The sequence below is a fragment of the Vulpes vulpes genome, chromosome 1 (genome assembly GCF_048418805.1).
Source record: "Vulpes vulpes isolate BD-2025 chromosome 1, VulVul3, whole genome shotgun sequence".
In the NCBI taxonomy this organism is placed as follows: domain Eukaryota; kingdom Metazoa; phylum Chordata; class Mammalia; order Carnivora; family Canidae; genus Vulpes; species Vulpes vulpes.
In genome coordinates this window covers 151,980,568-152,008,164 of record NC_132780.1, presented here as the reverse complement: position 1 = coordinate 152,008,164, position 27,597 = coordinate 151,980,568, and the positions used below count along the sequence as shown (strand labels likewise).

Below are 27,597 nucleotides of genomic sequence, written 5' to 3'. Positions count from 1 at the left end.
GGAGTGAGACATTTAGGATTTGAGTTGTGGAACGAATAAGTCACAGAAATAAGTGGTACAGCATAGGGAATATAGTCAATGGCATTGTTATAGCATTGTATGGTGACAGATGGGAGGTACACTTGTGGTGAACATAACATATAAAGAAGTTGAATCACTATGTTGTACACCTGAAACTAATATAACATTGTATGTATGTAATGTATTAATTAATGTATTTAAACTAATATATTATCTACTATATAAAATTAATGCATTAACTGTAGTCAAATAAGAAATTAAAAAAAAAGAAACTCTCTATTGCTACATAATAACCCCAAATGTAGAAGCTTGAGACAGCAAACATTTATTATTTTGCACTTTCTATGTGTCATGGAATGTGACCCCAGCATAAGTAGATTCCTGTAGCTCAAGGTCTATCATGAGGCTACAGTTAAACTATTGGTGGTACCTGTGGTATCATCCAATGGTTCAATGGGGATGGATGGGAGAGGGGCAAGATTTGCTTCCAAAATCATTCATGTGGCTCTATAGGCCTTAGAATATCTACTTCCAAGTTCACTCATGTGGTGGCTAGTAGGCCTCAATTTCTCACTTCAAAGCTGTCTGAATGTTCTTACAACAGGATGTCTGGTGTTTCAAAAGAGCCAGAGATTCAGAAAGAGAGAGCACCCCACATGGAAGTTCCAATCTTTTTTAACCTAATATTGGAAGGAAGATCCTATTACTTCTGTATTATACTCATTAGAAGCAAATCCATAAGTTCAACCCACAGTGAAGGTGATGATTATTCAAGGGCATGAATACCAGGAAGGTATTTCTGAGATTGCCTACCATATTCATGAGGACCTAAAGTAGAAGCTAGAATTTTCATGAGTGATTCAAATTCTGCATTGTAGAATGTGTGAAAATTCTTAACTTGAGTAGTTTGAAAGCCACACTTACTATTTGGCAACTGGCACATATTATTTTTTCTGTGGCTATTTCAAGCAATATTTGAGCATACAGTAGTGGTTGGATAGGAGGGTAGTTGGTCTTAAAATCAGTTTATAAATATTACACTGAGACAAATACCCTAAGTTTGTTGAAGAGAAACCTGCAGTAATGTTTTACAGAGATATCCAATACTTCATTGCATATATCTTCCTCTTTATTTTCTTGTAGTATATGTGGGTAAGCTTCCTAGATCTTCTAGCTCATTAATTTTTCTTTCAGCTGTGTCCAGTGGTGTTTAAATCATTCATCGATTTTTTATAATTTTGGTGATTATGTTTTTTATTTCTACTAATTTATTTTTAAAATCTTCCTTTTTTTCGATGTTTCTTTTAAATTATGGTGTCTATTTCTTTTTTTGTCTCTTTAACAATTTTAAGCATAGATTTTAAAATAATTTACTTCAGATGATTTCATTGCCTCCAATTTTGGGATGTGTTATACCACCTGCTGTTTTATGTGATGACTCCTGCTTATGTTAGATTATTTCTTTATATGATTTGTAGTTTTTGTTTCGAACTTTTCTTTTCTTTTTTTTTAAAGATTTTATTTATTTATTCATGAGAGACAGAGAGAAAAAGAGAAAGAGAGAGAAGAGAGAGAGAGAGAGAGAGAGAGAGAGAGAGGCAGAGACCTAGGCAGAGGGAGAAGCAGGCTCCATGCAGGGAGCCTGACATGCGAATTGATCCTGGGTCTCCAGCATCAGACCCTGGGCTGGAGGTGGCACTAAACTGCTGAGCCACCTAGGCTGCCCTGAACTTCTCAAATCCTAAAATCCTCCTGTTGGAATACTGTGAACTGTAGGTTGTTGAAGGGATGCTATGTACTCATAGCATGTACTTATGTTTGTTCCATTGGTTTAGGATTAGTTTTTAATTTCTAGACTTGAGGATTCTACTACCATCCTGAAAGACTACCATGAAGTCTTTGGTTTTCATCTTTAAAGGAGAATTTTATTTTTTCCACTTAGATCCTCAGGCTAAATTAAATGTCTTTACTACTTCTCCAGACTTTCTTTTACTGTTACTCCCCTCTACCATTCAGGAGGGACTTTTTCATTCTTTTAGCTTTTTAAAGGGATCTTAGTTTCCATATCTAACCTCATGTAAGTTCCAAGGTAATGTTCATATCCCAAATGGCCATTTAATCAGCAGCCCCTAGAAACGAGAATTTGCTAGAACCTGGTAGCCCCTTGAAAATCTATTGTGTCACTTTACAAATCTCCAATTTTACTTTTCTTCTTTGTTGCTGGCACCTAAGATTTTCTATTTTTTTCTTTAAATTCATGTATCTATATATTTTTTTCTTATTATTTTGACTATATGTTATTTACAATTATTCTACTTTTATAGCCTGAGGGGCTGTTCATCAGTAACATCAACCAGGTTGTTGGAATTGGACTGAAAAAAAAATGTATAATTTGCTGGCCAGCTAGTTCCTTTATTTACTTTATTTATTAAGGATGTCTATTCTTCCACTCTTAATTTTCCTCATTTTGTTTTGTCCCCACACTTAGATATCATAAGTTCAGATCTTGCTCTAAATGAAATCTATGTCTATATATGGCCTTCATTTCTTCTCACCCACCAATTACTCCCTCTATGTATCTGGGCACCTACTGTATCATTTTTTTACCCTATAATTTAAAACTGTATACATAAAACACTTCTGGGGTGAGAAGGCATAAATCCTTCTAGCTGAAAGAAATGCAATTAGTGCTTTGGAGAATTTGAATGTATCATTGCAAAATCCTGTTCTGTAGGGCAGTGGTTGTGGTTTAGTATAAAGAGAAGTAATAGAAATGTTCATGGAGAGAGCCCTCGGATATAAAAGTCCCTTTGTGTTTTTCATTATGAGTTCATTACTTGCACTTCTTTACAAAATAAACAGGAAGAATTGTTTCCAGGTACTAAAGTTCAAGAGTTTGGGGACAAACTTGCAAAATGAAAACTGAAATACTTAAAGGACTACAGATGAGAGACAAAAATTTAAAGTTGGTTACTTTCATAGCAACAGACATAGGATTAGTACTTCTAAAAGCTGCAAGTATCTCTAAATATTTTCATCGAAAAACCCTGCAGAAAACATCTGCAACTTTACAATTTATGTAACCAAAAGGTGGCAGTGTTCTATTTGGTTTCCTTTGGAACCTCATTTGCTAGAGGTACAACTTAGACATGCATCCTGCCTTTAATTTGCTTTTAAAACAATATTAAGTAATATTGCTATCATCACATGTGCCAAAAAATAATGATTGGGAGAATACAGTTTTTTTTTTGACAATAGGAGCTTTAAAGGATTTATTGTATAGAGCACTTTAATTTGAACGACTGTAGAGACATTTTCAAAATTAGTAAAAGGGTGTTTCACATCTAAGATATTTTATCTGTTGCTAGATTATCTCCTAAATGTTCTACTCTGTCTTGACTACTGATTGATATGTTTCACAACACTATGCAAGCATTGAATTATTTTCAGGTCTAACTAGTTAATGAGGGAAACAATGTGGGTTTTGTGTCCATAGCAGACAATATATTTTCATCAGAATGACTAAAAATTTTCTTCAGGGAGCAAATAAATATTTATGGCCATTGATGAGTACGTTGGAAATCTACACAAGTATATTCTTAAACTGTTAGTATTACAATGAAAGCTAAAATAAATGACTGAAAAAGATTTCAATCCCCAATTTTAAATCTGTTCCAAAATCTTAAATGCTTACTTGAGGCAAAAATTCTTTTACAAGTATATCCTGGCAAGAACTGACCTAACAGTCAATTATTATAAACAAAGTCCAGGTTTCTTAATTAAAATACAAAATATTGGCTCGCCTTCTTAGCCTGAAAGAAGTTATGTCTTGAGGAGACTGCAATTATGGTGGCGCCTTCTAGTGCCACTGATGGTCAGGGCCTGTCAGTGTTTGTATAAAACTCCATTTTTTTTTTTTGCTTTGCAACAGTACTGTGGATTGTTACTTCATTAGCTAAAGATTGGCATCAAAATCCTAAAACAGAAGTTGAGGGATTTTGTTTTGAGTTTGGTCTGAACACCAAAAGACTTTCATTTCTACTCTCATAAATGTGGGAAAAAGTAAACTCTTTCATTTATTATGGTTACATTTTTGGACTTGGGGATTTTATCTCCGTCTACCTACTATATATAAAAGTTAGAATTGGCTGTATTTGGCAAATAACACTAAATACAAATTAGTGAGCCATTCATGGCACTTTTAATTTTAAAACAACTTTTACAGAAAGCCTTTATGTGTTCGAATGATAGCTATTTTTAGATGGTGAACCAAAATTTGTTTTTACGACTAATTCTATCAAAATGAATAAAAATTTATTTTTCAGTTATCTGTGTTAGCAGCAAGGGTCTTTTTAAAGAGGCTTATTCATTCCTTTAAATCTCCTTTACCACCTAGCCTAAGAAAAATGTCCAGAACAGAACAGGTTTGGCTTGTTTTAATCTTTTCTACTGCCTTGCCATCCAATGGAAAGAATGCAAATGACAGTTAAACTGTCTCCAGTTGGTCAGTGAGAAGAAGAGAAAGAGTCATGAACTGATTGTTATATCTTAGACTCATGTTACGGTTGTTTACTTCTGCATAGTAGTCTCAAGGCATCTGTATAAATTGAAAAAGTAAAACTATCTTTCGATTTAAGAAAACGAAAAACAGTAGTTTTCTAGCATGTATCTCTAGATTCATATTTATTATAGTTCATGTCGTGCATTTGGCTAGTGTTGTTATAGGTCACATCAGCATAAGAAAATGTCCTTCGGGAGAAAAGCATTTTGACCTTTTTGTGTATTACATTGCAGGATGCATTTTGTTAAGTTGTGTTATCAATGTAATAACAGGTTGTATGGATCAATAGCAATCATGACTACATTTCTTAGACTTTAATACTATATTGGTAAAATAATAAGATATGTGAATACTTACTAATGTTTGTTTAAAAGTGAGTGTTGTTTAGCTACAGGTAAATGCTTAGTAGCTATGTTTTAAACAAATGAATGACCTTTCACCTTATTCAGCCTCTACCTGCCAAACACTATACTAGGCAGGGGGATATAAGGATACATAAAAAGAGAGTTCCATCCTCTAGGAATTAGTCACTAAGTAGTGAAATCTGATGGTATCTGACATCTATTGTGTACCAAGCTCTATAATAAGTCTTCCTACATTGATTAACTCATTTAACTTTATAAAACTGTGTGTGGTTAGGAACTGTTGTAGTCCCCATTTTAAAGATCAGAAAACTGAGGTAGAATGTGGTTACACACCTACAAAATAGTGAACCGAGCATTTACATTCAGTTTGGTTCCTGAGCATAGGAACAAGACTTTTCCTCAGCTTCTGTTTTATCTTGCCTCTATTTTATCCAATTACAACACCAGGTTAATTCTGTCCCAAAATGTGCTAGTTGAAGATCAGTTCTAGGATGTGTTTTACAAAACAGCAATCACCCCCTTAAGTAAATGACTCCATGGTAAGATTGTTTGGAAAATACTGCATGCTACCACCACTACCATTAAAATATCTTTAGTTATTCTAAATGTATACTAGTGCACTAAATCCTTTGAACAGTCTCTCTGTAAAGGTATAAAAATTGTTCAATATACCCCTCAATGGCAGTGTTCTGAATAATAAATCTTATCATAACAATTGCTTTGCACTTATGAAAGAATATTCATATACTGTGTCATTTAGGAATCATAACAATATTCTAGAACACATATTATTATCATCCCAGGGTTTTTTAAGAGGGGGAGAGAGGCAGAAGAAGAGGGAGAGAGAATCTTAAGCAGGCTCCATGTCCAGCACATGACCCTGAGATCATGACTTGAGCCTAAATCAAGAGTTGGACACTTAACCGACTTAGCCATCCAGGCACCCCAATATCCCACTTTATAAAAAAAAGATTTTATTTATTTATTTGAGAGAGAGAGAGAGCATAAGCAGAGGGAGTGGCAGAGGCAGAGGGGGAAGTGGGTTCTCCCCTGAGTAGGGAGCCTGAAAGGCGGCTCAATCCCAGGATCCCAATATCATGACCTGAGCAGAAGGCAGATGCTCAATTGACTGAGCCACCCAAGCACCCTATCCCACTTTTTTTAAGATGAAGAAACCGAGGTGGGGGTGTTGAGTATCCTTTCTCACATGTAACAACATAGGCAGAACCAGAATTGCTACTTGAAACCACTCTGATGCAAAACCTAATTATATTGTGAGGAGTGAATGTCTCCATTGTGGAACACATTTTTTATAGGTGTGACCATATACTTTGGACCATCCTTTTTCCCAGCCTTTGGTCATATGTTAGTTACTTGAGTCAAAACTAAGCAAGCTAGGTCTTTCTTTTCACTCACCAAGTTCACATATGGATTACTTGCTTAATGGAAAACCTCAGGTTAAATGTGCCTTTAAAATGTTTTTCCTTAAAAGTAAATAAATAAATAAATAAATAAATAAATAAATAAATAAATAAGTAAATAAATAAATAAGTAAATAAATAAATAAATAAAATGTTCTTCCTTGTACAGTGGAGGGACAGTTAGTTAATCAGACTTATTTTTCTGCCACTACAGTGGGATAACGTAGGAACAGATTTGAGATGAATTGATAAGGAGGAAATATGGCTAGAGAGAGACATGCTTTATGTTTTTTAAGATGTTAGTAGATTGTGCAGAAAGATAACAGCATGAAACTCCTGGCTTTGTCTAACTTTGCCTATCTGTAGACATAACAACCATATTTTGAGAAATAATCATTTCATGATAATTTTAAGTGTTTTTTTTTCCCCACCAAGGGACTAAACAGGAACATAAGCACTGAAGCTGAGTTTATCAGTGTGGACCAACCAATGGAGAAGCTAAATTCTACTGTGTCATATGCTTATGATAATAAGTTATGAAACAAGCTCATTTTTATGAAGCAGTTTCTCATATAGTCTCTCATTTTAATAGGTTCAACAACCCTATGGTGAGGTATTTTTCCCCCCATTTCACAGATGATGCAACTTATTTATTTATTTATTTATTTTTTTTATTTATGATAGTCATACAGAGAGAAAGAGAGAGAGGCAGAGACACAGGCAGAGGGAGAAGCAGGCTCCATGCACTGGGAGCCTGATGTGGGATTCGATCCCGGGTCTCCAGGATCGCGCCCTGGGCCAAAGGCAGGCGCCAAACCACTGCGCCACCCAGGGATCCCAGATGATGCAACTTAGATTCAGAAAAGTAAAGTATCTCCTTCCTGTTACTCTCTAGTTGTAGTATACTAAAGTGACTTTTCCAAGGTCATTCAGACAGTAAGTGGCAAAACCAAAATATAAATCTAGTTTCCTGGTTGACATTCTCTGAGTACACGTTAAGGGATAAGATGTAGTGAGTACCTACTAGAAGATTCAAGCATCCAAATGACAAAGGGATACTTGCAAAGAAAATAGTATACGTATATTATAGGGCAATGAATTTTAAGCTGATGCCTCATGATTTTACTGATTTTATCCCTCTACGTGATTCTGATTCAGTATATATAGATGATTCAATTTTACATTTGGTAAAGGAATCACACCAGTGTATTTTTGGGCTTATAGTTGTAGAATCAAACACCCATTAATATCTGTAGATTTAGAACAGAAAAAGCTCAGAATAACTGAATTGCTCCAGAGTTCCAGGTAAGTAAGTTTTAGCACCTAGAGAGTATTTGACAACTTGACCAGTTGTGAATGTTGACATTTGTACCATTCTCTCTAAGGGGTGTTATCAGATTGGTCTTTGTCCAATGAAGTTTTCTCCCTGATTTAAGAAACATGTTTAAAAATATATGTAAATGAGTAGCATATCTATATATGAGGAATTCCTGGATTACATTAGAAATTATTGATGATGTGGCTTAACTTTATTTACTTAAAAATGGTGGGAAGATAAAACACAATTGATAAGCATTATTTCTAGAGAATTTTCTAGAAGCCTTAGGACATTTTAGAAGATAGTACTGAGTGGTAGTGCCTATTGAATTAGAGCCTCTTACTTTGAGAACTGTGTCTCATGTTCAGAATATAAAAATATTGAGAGCAAAATTGTTCATACTTTGGATTCAAAGTAGTTATCCATTATGCTAGGTGTAGATGAGCATCTGGATATAATTCCAGTTATAGGTTAGGTTATTTTCTTGTACTTTCAGTATAAGGCTGCACATCTCATTAAAACTCAGAGTTATTATTATTGTTATCTTTTTGGCCACTAATATTAAAAAGTAGTAAATTTTTCCAAAGGACTTATATCTGCACCTGAAAACACCAATCTGGTGTTCAGTTGGTAAGCTGCAATATTTGCATCCATTTCAACAGAAGCAGTGTAAGCATAAAATGCATTTATCAGATGGGAAAAGTATTATTTCACTGCAATTTGATGCCATCATTGCCTTGATAATAAACATGCAGTTATAGAAAATACAACTGTTCCAGGAGAGAGAAAGAAGTGGAGCCCGGGGGGGGGGGGGGGGGGGGGGGGGCGGGGGGGGGAGGTGGAATTACCCTGAAGGAAGAGAGAGAGGTGATGAAAGGTGAGAGATAAAGAAAACAGTTACATACTTGAAGAGAATTCTAGATAAGAGAACTAGGAAGAGTGGCTTTTAAAAATGGAGACAGATAAAGAGTTTATTGTAAAACAAAGATATCAAGAGAATGCAAGATTTAAGAAGTGAAAATCAATAGCTTTTAAATGCAGAAAGTAACTGGGGAAGGAAGATGCACAAGAGATCCAATCCAAGACAGAATGACAGAGACACACATGCACATCTGAGGCACATGTGCGCATATGTGCATGCACACGTGTACACGCGCTTGCACACAAAGACATTCGCCTCTAAAAAGCACATAGGTAGGAAGATTTCAGAATTGAACGTATCCAATGTAAGCATGAAGGGCACGTGTTATATGAGTTCAAATGATTATTTTAATTGAATTTAAAGAGTTATGTTGTTGTTCACATTATGGCATAATCCGAGAAAGAGCTGCATAGAAGAGCAAAGTTGACTGTGCTCACAGATGTCACCTTGAAGAATATATTCTTATTCATTCTGTAAACCAATAGCATCTTGTATATCGAATTTTAAGCTCAGTGTTCAAAAAAGACAAATTCCTGAGGAAATTTTTCTAGGAACAACGGACTCTAAATTTGAGAAGAGCAGGGATGATGTTTTATTATTGGTGTAGTAGGTATTGAACATATTGTATTTGGTTTATAACCGATGTAAACGTTTTTGTGGATGTAAGTGTTGTGTATTTGTTTAAGGAACTTATTATATACTGTGGAATCTTAGCAGCAATCAAGGAAAAATCGAAAGTCTTGTAATTTGGAAACATTATTATGACACTGAAACATACTCTTATTATGTATGTAATGGTTTAGATGTCTCTAAGACTATTTGTTAGTGGGTCTTTGGCTACATATTAATCAGCACTGAAAAAAACCGAGCATCTGTATCCTTAGGAATTATGATTTAATTAGTTTTTGGTGTGGCTCAGGCATTAGTATTTCTTAAAAATACTCCCTGCTCCCCGTTTGTGATTGTAATGTGCAACTTGATTTGAGAACCTTTGTGTTAGAGGAATTTTATATGCTTATAACTTGAATATCACTAATGGTTGTCTATCATCCACATTATTAGGTATATTTCCTTAGCATGTTATATCTTAGGAAAAAGACTTCATATCCTCTCATGTTGCAAAATATTAATGGGTTTCGGTGACATGTGCAGACAGTTTTCTTCTGTTGCTAATGGACAATTTTTGTGATATAGTTGGGGTAAACTTATTAGGCTCTAAATTTATCCTAAGTCTTTTTTTTTTTTTTAAGATTTTATTTACTTATTCATGAGAGACACACAGAGAGAGGCAGAAACATAGGCAGAAGGAGATGCGGGTTCCCTGTGGGGAGCCTGATGTGAGACTTGATCCCACCGCCCCAGGAATCCTACCTTGAGCTGAAGGCAGATGCTCAACGACTGAGCCACCCAGGTATTCCTATCCTAAGCCTTTTGATGAGGATTCTGTGAAATATTGTGTTTCCTGGAGAAAAAGATGTTATAGAAAAGTAGAGACATTTATTTAAAAGCATTACAGATAATAGTAAATACGCTACCGAGGCAATTTTGCATTAGGTAATTTTTAAATATCCTTCAGATTATCTTATTTGAACAAATCATGACTAGTGTCCTTTATATGTTTTATTTTCCACTGAGGGTTAATTTGGGGCTGAGGGTTAATTTGGGGTAAATTGGCAGTTGTGCTTTTCCTTGAATTGTAATATTCCTACAGATTTTGCATTGGTTACTATGTTGGTAAAGTTTTTTATCTTCAGAAGTATTAGCTATAGAAAGTACAAATTTAAAATTTTTACTTTAGTGCTCTCCAGCTTGTCTTATCCAGTACCTTTTCCCGTGGTCCAGGCATTTTCAGATCTCACCTCATCCCAATGTCTTCTGGGTATCTCAACTTTGTATATCCCTACTTGTTGGACCTTAGAGGGAGAGTATTGTTATTGTTAAGCAGAGAGTGGTCACTTACAGGGGTCCTTATATTGTAATATGGACCATAAAAGCAGCACCAAAAAATAAAAACAAAAACAAAACAAAACAAAACAAAACAACTAAGCCATTACAATTCAAAACCATGAGATCTTAATTGACAGGGATGGAAGTTGCTCTTTTAGGTCAAGGACCACATTAATTCAATAGGCATAACCTAACTAGGTCTCCCTGTAATGATAGACCAAGGTATTTCACAATTACTAATATAATTCATTGCATGATGCTTTTCCCTCTAAGTTATTATGATTGTCTAGTATTGACAGAAGTTTGTACTTCAATTTATAACTGGGATGAGAGGATCCCTGGGTGGCGCAGCAGTTTGGCGCCTGCCTTTGGCCCAGGGCGCGATCCTGGAGACCCGGGATGGAATCCCACATCGGGCCCCCAGTGCATGGAGCCTGTTTCTCCCTCTGCCTATGTCTCTGCCTCTCTCTCTCTCTGTGACTATCATAAATAAATAAGATTTAAAAAAAAAGATTATAACTGGGATGAGGCATGTACTAAGCAAATTTCTTCATACAAGTAGTAACCTTTAGTATGTTGGATGAGCCTATGTACTAAGACATGCAGTGATTGGTCAACTAATGTGCCTAATGAATCCGTATCCCTATGTTTCCAGAGAGACTTAAAAAAAAAAAAAATCTCTGGAACACTATTCATCTTTGTTCAAAAATATGTTGTATGACCAGTATTGATTGGGCTGCTAATGTGTGTTGTTTGATACTGGTGAACAAAATAAGCTAAGCCCCCACTTTTATGGAGCTTTCATTCCAGCTAATCTCTCAAAACAAAGTAGGAATAACTTTGCTTAATAACTATATTTAAATAGTCTTATGCTATTAAATCAATGGAAGTGATAATATATTATTATAAACTCTGTGGGGACAAGAACCTTGTTTGAAACTTTTGTTGCTTCTACAGTTTATAGCACATAGTAGTCACATGTTAGGCATTTAATAAATATTTTTTAAATGAATAAATAATTCCAAATGGTGGATTATTGCGAATGAGCTTTCAAAATTATAAACTGCTCTACCAATGAAGACATTCTTTTGTGGTTAACTACATAACTGCTTAATGGTCAACCTACCTAACTATTTAAAATATTCTGTCGTTTGGATGATGGATAAAACATCTTACCTAATAATTTGACCAGTTGTTCTCAAGTCGGTCAGTTGGGGTCTATGTGTCAGATACAATTCTTAGACAGACATTTCATCAGTAGTGTTTGATTTATAATGACTAAATGTTGGTTTGTTTTCCCTTAAGTAATTATTAGAAAACCTACACTCATGAAACGACACAAAACAACCTTAGGAATGTATAATAATACAAAGCATATTGAAAAGTCCTCTTTTCTCTTAAAAATATTCACTAATGCCACCATTCATTAAAAATAATACCAAACGTTAAAAGATTTTGGTGACTGTATTTTTTTATTAATTTCCAAGTTTTCCTTAGCAAATATTAATTAGATAGATAAAAAAAGTATAGGCTGTCCGTGATTACAATCCCTTTCAGGTTACTGCAGGCAAATCTAAGGCCGATGATGATGGAGCACCACTCAGTCTTCCTTTGGACCCCTGCTATGCACTCCATATTCTCTCTCTTACATGTGCAATGTTTTGGGCTCAAAGAAAGTGAGCCGAAGGTAATTTAATATCTAGAAGCTGCTCTGTTCTGTACTCACATGTGTATTCACCAAGAGGGATTCTAAAAGGGGATGTTTTCCCTCAATTCTTCCATCGCTGCCAGCCTTTCCAATCTCCTAAGTGATCACCTTTCCACTCTTTTCCCTCACTCCCTCCAACACGGTGTAAGATGGCTTCTGCTTAAGAATTTTATAATCGCGTTAACATTATTTTGGACTATTTTCCAAACTTGAGAGATAATTTAGGAATGTAGATTACCATGTATATTAAGTATCTGTCTTTCACTGTGGTCATGTCTTTCACTGAGGAATTTTTGTTTCAAGGAGAAACCAACAACAAAGCCAACCAGAAGTGAAATATAGCAAAACCCTTCCAGACAAAACAGATTTACAAATGCTTCAACTTTCTTTTGAGCAAGTTTCATTTGAAAGACTGTCTATTGGACATAGTTGGTTTACATATTCATGGGCTAAATGTGTCAAATTTTAGTAAAGGAAGAGAAAATGAACAGAAAGAATGACAGTGAAGAAATACTTCTTATGTGGATTCAATTGTCTCTGTACCCCACTAGAGGGTTGTTTCCTTTAGTATATACCCCAGGCAAATATTCCATTATGAGAGGTAGGTTTTTATGCAGGCTCCTCTTCTTGAAATGTAATTATCTTTAGGAACAATTCTTGAGATGCTCTGGGTGTTTCTCCAGTCCCAGCTTCTTTCTCAGGATGTATTTATTCACTATGTTCAATGACTTATACAACTTTTAAATACATGCTCTGAACTTTGGAATGTTTATTCTTTGCAGTTGCAGATACTTTATCTTTCAAATTGCTCTCATGTATATAAAATAAAAATCTACCTGGGAATCCAAATTATGTAGTAAAATACATTTAATTGAAAATGAATCTGACTTTTCATTTGGTGGTTAGCATTTCCCCTTATTCCTGGCAAGTTTTTTTCTTCTTTATTTTTTTCTCTCATTGCACATGTTGATTCTTTTGAAAAATGAATGTTTGCCAAATCTAGTCTGAGTTGGAAGGGAAGGTAGGGGGAGGATGGATACTAAAAATTCTGACCAGAAATATTGGCAACTGATTTCCAACATAGTGGTAGGCTATATGTCTGGTTAAGCAGTTAAATTGCAATTACACTGATTGATATTATAAATCATGCTTTGGGAAAATGAGTTTTTGAGACTTGTGACACCTAGACTCATTTTCATTTTTCACTTATTTCTTAGGGAAACAAATCAGTGCATGTAGAAGATAATAAATGTTGTTTCTTCCTCTAGTGTGGCCAATTTTTACTTGTAACTTTATGCTGTACTCTAGAAACATGAAACATATTCATAACCTTGATAATTTATTTAAAAATGTAGAGAACACTATAGTAGGTTTTAGCAGGGATTGGTTTTATAAATGCAGAGAAAAAGGTGTGTTTTTTTTTTTGTTTTTGTTTTGGTTTTTGTTTTGTTCTGTTTTATTTCGTTTTGTTTTTTGTTTTTTGTTTTTGTTTTTCTTTTGTCTCAAATGGCTTGATTTGAATCCACAGCAATGATGAATAAATTCTTAGTTTGGTTTGGACATGAAATAAACAATTTCAATAATTATTTAGTGGCTTAAATAATTTCTTACTGAAATGATATTCCTTCATGTACTTACAACGTGCATTGTTGCTATTCACGTGATATCTATTTTATAGAGGTGTTCCATGTATGTCAGTACTTGGGTCTGCTTCCATGTATGCTACATGGCTGTTAATCATGAATCTTTGATAGGGCAAAATATTAAACAGCATTATCAAGTTTTAGTGCAGTGCGTTTGTATAAGAAAAATGAGGTACACAATAAGATTCTGCAAGCCCTTTCAGTATCTTGCCTTCACCAATAGATTGAAGATTTGTAAAAAATATGGCTTTCCTTTAGACACTCAGAGGAAATATTTAAAAAGAAATTAAACAAGAAACCAGGCACCTCTAGGTAGGATAAAAGAAAAACATTAAAATTTCATAATAGTTTTAGAATTCGCTCGATAAATCTACACTGGTATCAGAATAATATCCCAGACAATGAAAGTACTGTGAGCCCTAAGGTTAAGTGAGAGCTTGTAAGGAAAATTATAACTGCACAAAAACATTGTAGACTTCCAAATTTTAAAGGCATTAAACATTAAGGATAAACACATACTTTGCTCATTTCCTTGGATTAAGTACGGTATTTTAGAAAGGTGTGCACTTTCCCCATTATACCCATCAAATTTTGAAAACGCAAATTTCAGTCTGCATGTAGTCATAAAGAATATTTGACTTGTGTTTATTTGCATGGGTTAAAACGAACCAAAGGACAGAGTATAACTTATGGGAAAAATCTAATTAGTAAGTCTGTTTACATTTCAACTGAAATGACTTAAAAGTTCAGAATCATGACAGTGTTAGGGTATTTGTCTTTTAACTGTAACTGACTTAATAGAACTATAAATGCATTTTCCTGTTTAGAATTTTAAAGATCATTAAAGCCGGGCTATCTCATCACCATTATTAAATTACTATAACTACTGGTTTGGGAGCTAGTATATATTTACTGGTGATTACTTCTCTACTGTATTTTATTCTAAAAAGATCTGGCTGTCATTAAGAAACAACAAATTAACCTCAATTTACAACTTGTCCTTTTATTTTTTATGAAGTAAATTTTAATAACTCATAAAAGCTAGAAATAACCTCAAATACAGAACTGAGATGTATGTTAATTTACTCACAACCTGAGACTTAATATAGAAGTATATTAAATGTGTACTATGAAAAGAAAGATCTGAAAGAGTACTAGATAAAAGTGGTGGCAAAATTTTCAGTCTGCTGCTTGAAAACTGGCTTTTCTCCCCTTCAGGACTTCTGTGCTCCATGTAGCACTGTGCTCTGTTAGATGCGTGGCTATGAAATTGTGAAAATGAAGGCTTTCCTGGTAGCAAAAGGGTTAAGTTCTTTTTGCTTTACCAGTTTCAAATTACAATGAGAAGCCTCTTCTTTCCCAGCAGGGTCGTGCTTACATTACTCTTTAGATCTCCCTTGAAGAGGGCTGGTATATTTGTGCCTGCTGGAGGTGGAATTAACAGTTAGAAGGAGAAAGGGATTGAATGGACTTACAGGAAGGTTTTCAAGTAAATTCAGGGAAACACATTTACTTGAATAGTACAACCTTGAGTCTTATTTTACACTAAGACGACACAAAAGATGGTAAAGTTATCACCAAGCTGCCGGACAAATATATATTCCAACACCAAGGTGCAGACCAGCATAGATCTGTGATTCAGAAATCAGGATTTGTCTTGGAAAGAGCTCAAGGGTTGAGAAGAACTCAAGAGCAAGTGAAGATAACTCTGGGAACTACAGTTTATCAGAAGATCAACTTTCGTTGATTCAAATACCAAAGGCCTGATTATCATAAATCCATATAGGAATGCATAGGTCATCTGATCAAATAATATTAGCCGTCTTCTGCTACATCAATGCAGCAAAAACTCTTAACAACTGTGGATAATTGGAAATCCAAGTTTCAGCTTTCTTTGAAATAACTACTCTTGACATATTCCAAAATATTTAAAATAGGACAGGAAAATCAGTGAGAATGTTATGTTCAGAAATGTCACTGTCATGAAGAATAGGTAAATTTGTTTTTTCAGCTCCTGGGAAAGCGTACCTCCTAGGAACTTAGATTTTTTTTTTTTTTTTTTTTAAAGAGGACAAGAAGGACTAAAAATATCAACTTTTGCTTTTGGACAAAAATGCATCTGACTGTATTTCTACTTAGGAGTATTGTGGGTTTCCTCTGGAGCTGCTGGGTTCTAGTGGGTTATGCAAAAGGAGGTTTGGGAGACAATCATGTTCACTCCAGTTTTATTTATAGAAGACTACGGAACCATGAAAGACGGGAAATACAGAGAGAAATTCTCTCTATCTTGGGTTTGCCTCATAGACCCAGACCATTTTCACCTGGAAAACAAGCTTCCTCTGCACCTCTCTTTATGCTGGACCTATACAATGCTATGGCCAATGAAGAAAATCCCGAAGAGTCGGAATACTCAGTGAGGGCATCCCTGGCAGGAGAGACCAGAGGAACAAGAAAAGGATATCCAGCCTCTCCCAATGGGTACCCTCGTCGCATACAGTTATCTCGAACGACTCCTCTGACCACCCAGAGCCCACCTCTAGCCAGCCTACATGATACCAACTTTCTGAATGATGCTGACATGGTCATGAGCTTTGTCAATTTAGGTATGTTGTTCTTTTATTTGTTAAACTATATTATTACTAAGTGGAAGTTTTTTTAATAGTAAAGTAGCTGCTTGGTAGGTGGTCGTGTTTATACAAAGTCATTTTCTATAACTCTCTTCTCCAGCTTCTGTTTCCTTCCTTTCACTGATACCATGTAAGATTTTGCTTTAGGCAACAAAGTCATACACACATACATACTACATATATTTAATTTTTTAAATATGAAAAGCTAAAATTAAACATGATTGGATAGATTTGGGTCCTTTTAGGTCTTGTTAAAATTTCAATCTTGCTTTAACTTTAATGTATGAATAAATAGGCAATAGTCTACAAAAAAGGAGAATTTATGAGGATAGCTGTACTATGGGTAAAAAAATAATAATACAAATAAAAAAGAAGCAAGCTTTTGCAGATTGAAAAGTAAAGTGACATTCTGAAACATTTTTTTGTTAGCAATTTAACAAACATGTAAGATTACATTTATATGCCACCTAAAAACTCTCATTTGGGGGGGTCAGCTACTGTGAAAATATGAATATCCAATGAACTAAGATCAAATAATACTATAAAAGATTACTATCCAAGATTTTCAGGGAGAGATTCTGAAACTCTGTGAAAAATATTTTGGAAAGGAATCTTCAAACTAACATTTCTTAACTTCTTAATGATGAAATGGTATCATACCCATTTGATTGTTTCCAGAAGCAAGAAATATAAAACATGCTGTGATGGTGTTTACCTATGCAAAATTTTCCTTTTCCTTTAAGATAAAAAAATGAATTGAAAAGTTCTTTAATTAGCAGCATTATTAGAGAATAATTTTCTTAAATTGTGTGTTACTCAATGCTGGTACTTTCATGGTAATTTTTAAATATTGACAATATCAAATGGCAAATTAGTGCCCAATATTTCATCTCTCAAAAAATATTAAGGAATTGCCATTTACAATGATTTTACAAGGATGGTATTTTAAAAAAAGTTTTAGTAGAGGCTAAAGATGAAAATTCACTATCTTCAGACATTCAAAAAATAACATAATATATACTTAATTTTGAAGGCAAAATTTTTATAAACAAATTTAATCAACTTGAAAGAATTAGAAATTTTAATGTAAGAACTTTCAAAACTTTGTTTGAAAACTGCAATCTGCTTTGACTTAAAATTGACATGTTTTATTATACTTAATTAAAAACTTCCTTGTATAATATCTCAAAGAAAATAGTCTTTGAAAAGTCAGATAGCAACAAATTCAAATACATGAATGCTTTTATAAAACATGTTGCTTAATATGCTCTGCTCATTTGCTCTTAGCAATCCTAGCATAAAGGATAAGGTGCTTAATAAATCATGTTTCATGTTTCTAGAGACAAAGCTCTCATTATTAAGTTTTAGTAAGTCATCATTGGTTGCCCTAATCAGGTGTCCTGGAGGCCTTTACTTCTGCATATAATTAACAGGTTTCATTTGGAACTTTCAAGCCATTAAAATATGGCTTAATTCTAAATTAGTTTGATTGCCTTTTCCTACTATAAGTGGTATGCAGTGTGGCTTATGGCATATTTTAGTTTGTTGCAATTTCGAAGGCATTATTCAATAACTTAATGAAGCTGTAATATTCTAATAGAAAAATTTCAATCTAGCATGATTTACATATGCATAAAATAAGTCGCTGAAAAGATTAGTTCAGGTCATCTAAAATCTGACAGACAAGAATGTGTTATGTATTTTAAAAAACAAAAGCTCAGTCATGAATCTGTTCTAAAAATATATTTTATTGAAATCAAATACTTTGCTCATTCACAAAAGAAATGTATTTGTTTTAGAAAGGAATTAAGTATGATTTTTCAATCTGTGTGCCATTACTTTTTATACATTTATACAGAATAAGAAAGCCAAAAACAATAATAAATAAATAGTTTTATTCAGTGACTTCTAGAACTGTTTTTATCTCTAAAGAATACCTATATTTTTAAATCAATGAAATTTTGGTTGTATTGTTTGGATTATAACAACAAAGCAGTTTACTAACTATATCATGAAACACAATTATTCATTTTGCGCTATAGAAACAATATCAGATATAAGCTTCAGAAAATATTTATTTTTATCATGCTGGAACTGCTAAACAGCAATTTATCTTCAGTAATAAATCATATTGTTTTTTCTTTATTTAATAAGTCCAACCTAAATGTTTCATGTGAAATTACTGACAAATAGATTTTGATACTAAGTTTTTCCTAGGAGTCTCTGAGGAAAATTGAACCACAATTTTCTTTTATCCTTAGACCGTGCCTTTTAATATTTCCAAAACTTACAACCAATCACTACTTAGTACAGGCTTTAACGTCTGTATTTCTTCCATAATAAAACAGGTCAAAGGAGACTTAGAAAAGGTAAAAGTGGAATATCATAATTAACTGTACTAAGAATTTCAGTGGTTCTTAATGTAATATTCATTAACAAATAGTACTGTAATTATTTTTTATGTTCTTATAAGACTCAAGAGGATTTTATTTATTTATTTATTTTAGTATCTTAAAAGATATGTATACAGTGGGGACTAAGGGCAAATGAGCAAATTAGCACTAGGCCAGGGATTTGTATTAAGGAAATCACCTGGATATTTAAATATGTGAAAAGAATCTATTGACAGTTCCCATAATAAGTTGAATTACATTAAAAGGATGTAATAGCATCCTTTATATTAATGCTTCTTTGTGTCATTTTCATGTCAGATAATGGATTTTCTACAATTACTGTCATTCAGAAAGACATTTTTTTCTGACATTAGTTTTGCTCATCAAAATCCATTAAGTTAATTTAAACTGAAGCATTTAACAAAATATCTATTTTTTAAAATTTCAGATGAGATTAATTTTTTGTTCATAAAAGAAAATAGATGAGAATTTCCTAAAAGAAAAAAAAAAGTGAATAAATTGCCTTAAGGCCAATGTAAACGATTAGATATGAAAACAAGCACCTTATTTTGACCTTTACGTTGTTTTAGTGATTTCTTCATTTTGAAGAGACAAATATTAATTATTGTGTGAAGAGAAATTTTCCACTCTCTTGGATTCATTGTTTTTAGGCCAACTTTCGTCAGTGTCATAATGTCTAGTGTCCAGCTTTTACAGGTTGACTCTTCTGCTTTGTCCCTAAAACTGTTGACTGTCCCAGGCATCTTTGCTTAGTCAGTACCATGTTATTTTGTTAAACACAAAAATATCTTTCTGGTAAATCTCTTCTTTTTTAACCATCTTTTTAAAAAATGTTAAGGGTTCGTTTATATATCAGATATCTATGCAAATAAAAGGGAAGATTAGGCAACTTGCTTGCAATTTTTAAGTATATCTTCTGTTTACATTAAGATTAACATGTAGTGTATTTCCGAAGATGTTTTTGCTAGAAGGCAATTTTATTTGATTGCTTGGTGATAGTACAATTAAAATGATACAATATTGTAGATGTTTTAGAGGAAATTACAAAAAACAGTGAATGCAGGAAATTGATTTTCATAGTATTCCATGGCTACATGTATTTCTCTGATAAAGAAGAATTTTGCTTTTTTTTAATGGTTTCTGATCAGTTCGCTTGAAGTCAAAAACTTCTTAGATATATTTCAAGAACATGTATTAATTCTAAAACATGAAAGTACATGAATGTGATGCTTATATTTTTTCATATTTTATAACAACATATTTAGCATGTTAAAATATGAAATAGAGAAAAAATCTTTGAAAACTTTAAATTAAACTCTCTCCCCTCACTTCCCCAAATCATTAAACTCTCCTGGTACTGGAAGAAAAAATTGCTTATGTTCTTGGTTGACAGGTTTGAAAGACATCATTGATATTTATTGTTGCTTTTGGCTGACTCAAGTGCCCAGTGGAGAGGAATTTATACACAGATCTACCTAAAGATGCCTATCTATGTAGTCTTTCCAACAGGGTTATTAACACTTGCGTAACATAAACATACCTATAAACACTTGTAAGATTTTTGGGGGAGGTGGTGATGGGAAGGGAGACAAGATGGCCTAAAACCCTTATAGTACCTATTCATGGATAGGCATGGAATAACAAATGCTACTATCGGGCAAAACAATAATTCTTTAACAACTTTAACTTTTGAAGAGAAAAGAAGTTGCTGAGAGTGGAAATCTTTTTACTTTCTTCTTCAACAGCCCTTGGCATTCATGAATGTGAACCCAAGGGATTCTTGTTCTTTAAAGCCACATTATTGTCAAATGATGGGCATGGCTGTGGAGATAGGTATAATTACATAGTTTAATTAAAACCTTTTTGCTCATCTCAGTGGTCACTCACAAATAGCCAGTTGTAAAAGTTTAATCAGAAGTTAACAGCTGGAACTATGAAGGTATGATAACATAAACTCAGAGGGCTTGGGACTGCCTGACCCACCAACTCGTTCCCTCCTTTCATTCTTCCATTTATTCAATATCGTCCTTTCATTCTTCCATTTATTCAATATCGTCTCCGTCTCCCACCCCCACTTCCCTCACATTATTTGGCCTTTCCTCTTTAGTTGATGGTCTTTCTACCTCCAGGCTTTCTTGGCACCCCTCCTCTTACTGCCCCCACCCCTTCCTGGGGTCCGCCTTTGGTCCTTGTTTCTTCATAGCTGGAGGCTGAGATTAGCTGAAAATCAATTAGTTACAGCTTGATCATTTAGGTACAGTCTCCTGTTTCTCTGGAATTGAGAAGGAAAAGGTTATGATGTGCCAATTGCAGCCTCCACCCATCAGGAGAAAAGCTCCCCAGGGCATCAGAACTTCTCTGGCTCTTGCCATCCCCTGGAATTGTTTCTCCAATATCCCATTCTTCTTTGCCTCCTCACCTCTCCCTGAGGATCCCATTGACAGGATTTAATTGTTTTTGCCTTCCCTATTTTATAACATAATTAAAATTTAAAAAGGGAAACTTAAGGGAAAGTAAGAAAAAAAAAAGAAAGAAAATGCAACATTGAACAAAAGTAACAGTAAGAAAAAAATGCAATTCTCAGTTTATAAAATGCATTAGCTTATATTATTTCTATTTAACCCTCATGTCACATCTGTGAAGAGATTATTTCCTTTTTTTAAGTTGAGAAGTGGGGATGAGGGAGGATAAAAAGATCAAGGGCAGAGGACAATGAGGATGAGACAGAGAAAGAAATAAAACATATATTTTTTAAAAAGCTTTTGGAAGAAAGAAAATGAATGAAATGAGTCATCAGAGGCTGTTCTTTGGGTTGTGCAGGTGGAGGATGTGTTGGGAAATCCTCAGTCTACCTCATACTGACACAGCAGCTAATTCAACATCCCAACCACATCAGCTCCAGGGGAAAACCCTTTCATCCTTCCATGCTAAAATACCAAAGTGGGGAAAAGGAAGGGGGGCTCTCTGAGTGTGTGTACAAGGAGCGTACAGACAGGCTACTCACATTTACAGTCATAAATAATGTAGTGGCTCAGCTTGAAAAAACCACAGGTTAAAGGAAGAGGCTTCCCTGACGCACAGAGAGGGGCTGAGATCAGAGGAGCCACTGGAAGGGTTGGAGCCAAACAATGAATCCCTTGTTCTAAGTCATATTTATGAGTGCTTCTTTGCACCTTAAGTTCATATTTTATTGGCCAGGCTGTGGGGTTTCCCCATTTGCTCATCTCTTAAAATAATACCCTTGGCTGAGATAGCCTCTAATATCCACCAGTCAGCCCCGACAAATGGTTCATTTATTTGGGGAAGAGGAGAACTGTTGTGATTTTTGATGTCAGATTGGGATGTGTGAGATTCAATCTTAAAGTTAGGACAGTGAGATTATAATAACTGTGGAGTATTTACCTGCCTTTCTCGCAGAGGTCTATATGAGTCCATGTAATCAGGTAGTAAGCCCTGATTTATACAAGTCTTGTCTAGATGATTGTGGTAAAACTGTAATTTAAGAAAGTGGAAACAGAAATCTATTAAAATGTGCAATTTCTAAAATGAAGGAAAAAAACATCTCTGATTAGTCAGAAGGATGTCTAGTGGTTTTAGGAGAAAGGAAAATAACAACAACCTTACATAACCAAAGACAGGAAGGCAGTGAGTTATGTAAACATTATATAAAACTTAAAAACCAAAATCTTGTATAATTTGAAATAAATTGATTGGCATAGAGACTAAACTAGAGTATGTGCTATTTTATAATTTCTAAGAGAGTAAAGATCCCTGACTTCATGATGATGTGGTCTTTCATTTTTCTTTTCATAAGCAGCCAAGTATTGGTGCTTGCATTAGAAGAACAAGTCTCTGTTTTAGAAATAAATGAATCTAATGAAATTATATCTTAGATATTGTGTTTATTCAACTTGTCTCTGAAAGTAAATAATATTTATTATTCTTTCTGTTTACCAGCTTTCCTGGAATTGTTAGGAATAAAGAAGATAGTTTAAGAAAGTCAAGATAAATGGATGTAAATTCATTACATCATAAACAGATGTAAAACTAAAAGACAGGTCAAAATCAAAAGGTTTATTAACCTTTACAAATCCCTTCAACTATTCTTATGCTATGATATGAGAAATTCAATTTTATTTGCTCTGCACAGGTTTTCTCTCCTATTGTAACTTTGTGATTAGCCTTCCCATGTAGGAGACACTGTTATTGCCAGTCTTAAGTCCATGGCATATTACTGCTCACATGGATTTAAGTTTTAGTTATTGATTAAATCTTATTGTGCTCCTTTCTGTGTTTCTATCACAGAAGTAGAGTAGCGTAGGAGAAGCCAGAAGACTGGATTGGAATCCCATACTCTACACTTTCTACAGTGTGATCTTGGGCAAGTTACTTAATTTCTCTCTGTGACCCTGGTTCCTTATCTAAAAAAATGCCAGTAATAAGAACACCTTCCTCATTGGGTGTGGAGAGGAAGAGACGAGTGTCAGGAAATTCCTCAGAGTCCAGAGTCCTTGTATTTTTATACCTTTTTACAGTGTTAACTGTTCAGAATGGTTGTGTTTTTTGTAGCAAGGAGACCTCATTTTCTAAAAACAGTTTGTACAGAAAAAAAAAAAAAGACGAGTGAATATAGGTATAATTTTAAGAAGAGTAGTTGGAACATAGTGAACCCTCAGTAAATAGCTATTATTGTTACTAGAGCTGTGTGTATCCAATAGCTCTGCTAGAATGGCTAAATAGTTTGTGGAGCCCAATGTAAAATACAAATATGGGGCCTCTTGTTCAGCAATTAGCAAGAATTCCAACATAGCAGAAGCAGAATATAAGCTGAAGTATACGGTCCTTATGAGCGTGGGGCCTGTGCAACTGCACAGGTCACATGCCAGAGAAGCCAGCCCTGCATATTTGATCACATGTTGAGATGGTAGGAACCATATCCTACTTAACATTTTTTATCCTTAGGGGTATATCAGCATCCCAGAAGGAAAGAGACAGCATGGACAAACTGAATCATCTGAGGAGGGTTTACCCAATGTTGTAATGTTTATCATGTTGTAGGCAGAGCTTTCTGGCAAAACAGGAGATAATGCAGCACCTGGAACAGCAGAGGAGCCTTTTTTTCAGGAGTTCTGGGGTGGGGGGGAGAGCAGAAATAGTTACCAGAAAACTGAGAAGAGAGTTGCATGGGGAAGGTATCCTGACAGGAACTGTGGCCTTTGTGAAAGAGAGCAGCCAACCCCTAAATACTCAGCAGGACTAAATACTCAGCCCATACTTTTTCTGCCATGTTCCCATCAGCACCAAGAGCCACAGGGCCATGGAGCCTGCTGGTGGAGCTCATGTAAGTCAGCTTCCTGGTGCAGAGAGCAGAGGAGAGAAATGTGGAGTGTGAATCTTGCTTGAGGCACAAACTGAAGATATTTGGCACAAATGGGTAAATGAATATTAATTAGGTGCTTAGTCAATGGAAGTTCTAGAGCCACTTCAATTTCAGTGCAAGTTAATTATGTATATGTGTGTGTGTCTATATATGCACACACACGTTAACCTTTGTCCTACTAAGTTATTATAAAATTCAAGAGATAATCATGATTTAGTGTGGGAATTATTAACTTCACGAGTTGGCAAAGTGGCAAAATAGGTATGACATGCTGAAAAATTCTTAAGTTGTATATGGATCAGTAATTTTGTGTGATGTATTAACACTATTTTAGGGCACCTTGGTGGCCCCGTTGGTTAAGCATCCACCTTTGGCTGGGAGTCATGATTCTGGGTTCCTGGGATTGAACCTCACCTCTGGCTGTCATCAGGCTCTAGGCTCAGGCAGGGGAGCCTGCTTTTCCCTCTCCCTCTGCCTGCTGCTCTGCCTACTTGTGCTCTCTCTCTGTCAAATAAATAAATGAACTCTTAAAAAAACTATTTTTGAGCAAACTAAAATTAAAAACAAAACCCCCAGAAATCCAGGGAGAAGTGGCGCTTGCAGATCGCACTACAAACTGGACTACAATTGCCAACCAGAAAACTCTGCTGGTAGAGTATAGAAAGGACTACTACATGCAAATAGGCAGAGCAAATAGGAAGAGAAGTATATTTTTTCAATCTTTAGGTCTGTTTGTTTTCAATCCTATGTCTTTCTTCCTGAAGTGACCCATGACTGTGTGTTAAAACGTTTTGAATTCTGAGTGGAATCATATGATATCTTCCACAGTTAATGTTGCAGGCAGAAATAATGTTAGGATGAGGGAAATTGGGATTATTGTTGTTCTTTGCTACCCTTACTCTCCTCTGGCAGTGTTCTTCTGACTCACAGAGGCAGAACTTACTGGAGGAGCAGGTATGGCTGCTGCTTACTTCTCATAAATAACCAACTGCTAGACACTGAGGCCCAGAACCATTTCCCTGCCCTCTAATCACACAGAAGCACATAGTAGAAGGGCTCCTTTCCAGTAGTATCATCTACATTCCCCTTCAAAGAGCTAAGGGTGGTAATTTTAACCCGATTTTACAACTGTAATTATCACAAGCAGAGGAAGAGAGGGTTCAACTTGGAAATTGTATAGGCTCCTCTACAAAGAATCTTGAGGCAGGCACTAAAGACCTATTTGGTGGGGAAGAAGGAAGGTCCTCAATTAAATAGGCTTTATGGTTACTGTTTTGTAGATATTTTCTTTGCTTTGAGTGAAGAGGGGTTATTTAGTCCTTTGACTCTCTCAGTAGGGTGTAAATGTAGGGGATTTTGAATATCAGCCTTGCATACAGCTGGATATCCTTGAACAAACTATTTCACTTTACTGGAGTTGTTACCTCCTCTGTCAAGAGGAGACACTAATACAGAATTGTACTTCATAAGGTAATGTTACAGGACTGTGAGCCTCTGTGAGAAAGGACTCAATTAATAGTCCCTGCTTCTACTACAAGTACTTCTATTAGAGTAGATTCTGTGGAGTTCTGATGTGCAAGGAGATTTATACCCAGTCCTCCAGATTTTGACAAATAAATGACTTGCTAAAATTGTGGAACATTATGCACATGACTTTTCCTCTATCCAAAAGAAAATGAACCCTTGAATTTCCCTGACTCTGTCTTCCAGTTGGACTGTTGATGGACTGCATTCCCTCTTCAGGGTGCCCTGGAAAAGAAGGCCAGTCCATTCAGGGCCTATAGGTAATTGTGGGGCTTCGCTTTGAACACTCAAAGGCAGCAATTTCTGTGATGTTCTACTGAAAGTTGCTTTTCATGTTACCTTTGGTCAAAATCTTAGAGTGAACCCATGGCTTGACTTTAGTTCTGGATATTACCTCTTTTATTTACTTGTTTGTTAAGGGGAAGGGGAAACTGATTGCAGGCCAAAGTCATAATACACAATTAGAAAAAAATTTGGTTGTGAAGGCATGAGCACTTTCTAAAAAACCCTTTGAAAGAAGGGAAAAAAATCTTGAAGACGTTTAATGATGATTTTCATGGGTCAACTTGTTTTTTTTTTTTTTAGTTTTAATTTTTAAAAAAGCTGATTTATGATGAAAATCTTGGTGTATAAATTCCTGAACTCTAAATAGAAAAGCTGCTCAGTTCAAATGACCACTCAATCCAGAAAATTTTTGTATTGTATATAACTCAAATTGTGTTTGAATTTATGTTTTTCTAATTTGTGGCAATTATTATTTCTTGTATTATTATTATAATAATAATATATTATTATATATTATATTACATTATAATATATAATAATATATATTATTGTATTATTAGTAAATTATTATTATAATTTCATTCCTATTTAATACTATTTAGCCTTAAGTATTTTGACTTTACTAGACTGTTTGGGCTGGTTTTTTGTTTTTGTTTTTTCAGATGACAGTCACATGCTTTTATTACATTTCTTGAATTGCTTTCCATTATAATATTTTGGAGCAGGATGGGACCTTATGAGTTTGATCTGAAAAGTTGAACCAAAGGTTATATTTTTACAATATCCATATTGTAAATTCATCACATTTGCTTCTGATATTTTATAATACATTGAGTGGGAAGATATAAATTTATTGTTTTTTTTTCATTCCTCGATAACATGCTGAAAGTTGATCTTTGCTAAATATTTAATTGTTATGCTAAAATTCTTAAAATAAAATATGGATTCCAACTATATATATATATATGTATATATATATAGACCTATTCAAATCAACATGTAAGATTTTTCTCTTCCATATTGCCATGTGAAAACAACTAACATCTACAGTTATCAATTACTTTGAGGAAGAATTTATCCAAATTAAGCAAACCATTGTCATTCTAGTGTGTGTGCGTGTGATAAGTTTAAAGTATATAATATTGTCAAATGTGATATAGTTTTAAATTATAGTGTAGTTGTAGCAGTAGTAATTAAAGGGACAAAAATAACAATAAATATAATTCCTATGCCAGAAACTGGACTGAGCAACTTGCACACATTATGTCAATTAATTTGCATCTCAGTTGTATGTGTAAATATTTCTTTTTTCCTAGTTTGTCCATGTGAAAATTGAGACATGATCAGAGATTCAGTAACTCACAAAGGTCACCCAACTGGTAAATGACAGAATCAGTACTGGAGCCATGATCTGTCTGACTACTACTCTTTAGTTTGGTAACCCACTTTTGAAAAATGTGT

General features: G+C 34.6%; 1 protein-coding gene across 1 annotated transcript in view; it reads left to right on the top strand.

Annotated features, from left to right (window-relative positions):
- Nucleotides 1-15,130: 15,130 nt before the first annotated feature.
- BMP5 (bone morphogenetic protein 5) overlaps nt 15,131-27,597 on the top strand; it is a 115,307-nt gene continuing 102,840 nt past the window's right edge. The window contains exon 1 of the mRNA XM_025991081.2: nt 15,131-16,509. Within this exon, the coding sequence (XP_025846866.1) occupies nt 16,020-16,509 (490 nt within the window). The 5' untranslated portion in view covers nt 15,131-16,019. The remainder of the gene's footprint in view (nt 16,510-27,597) is intronic.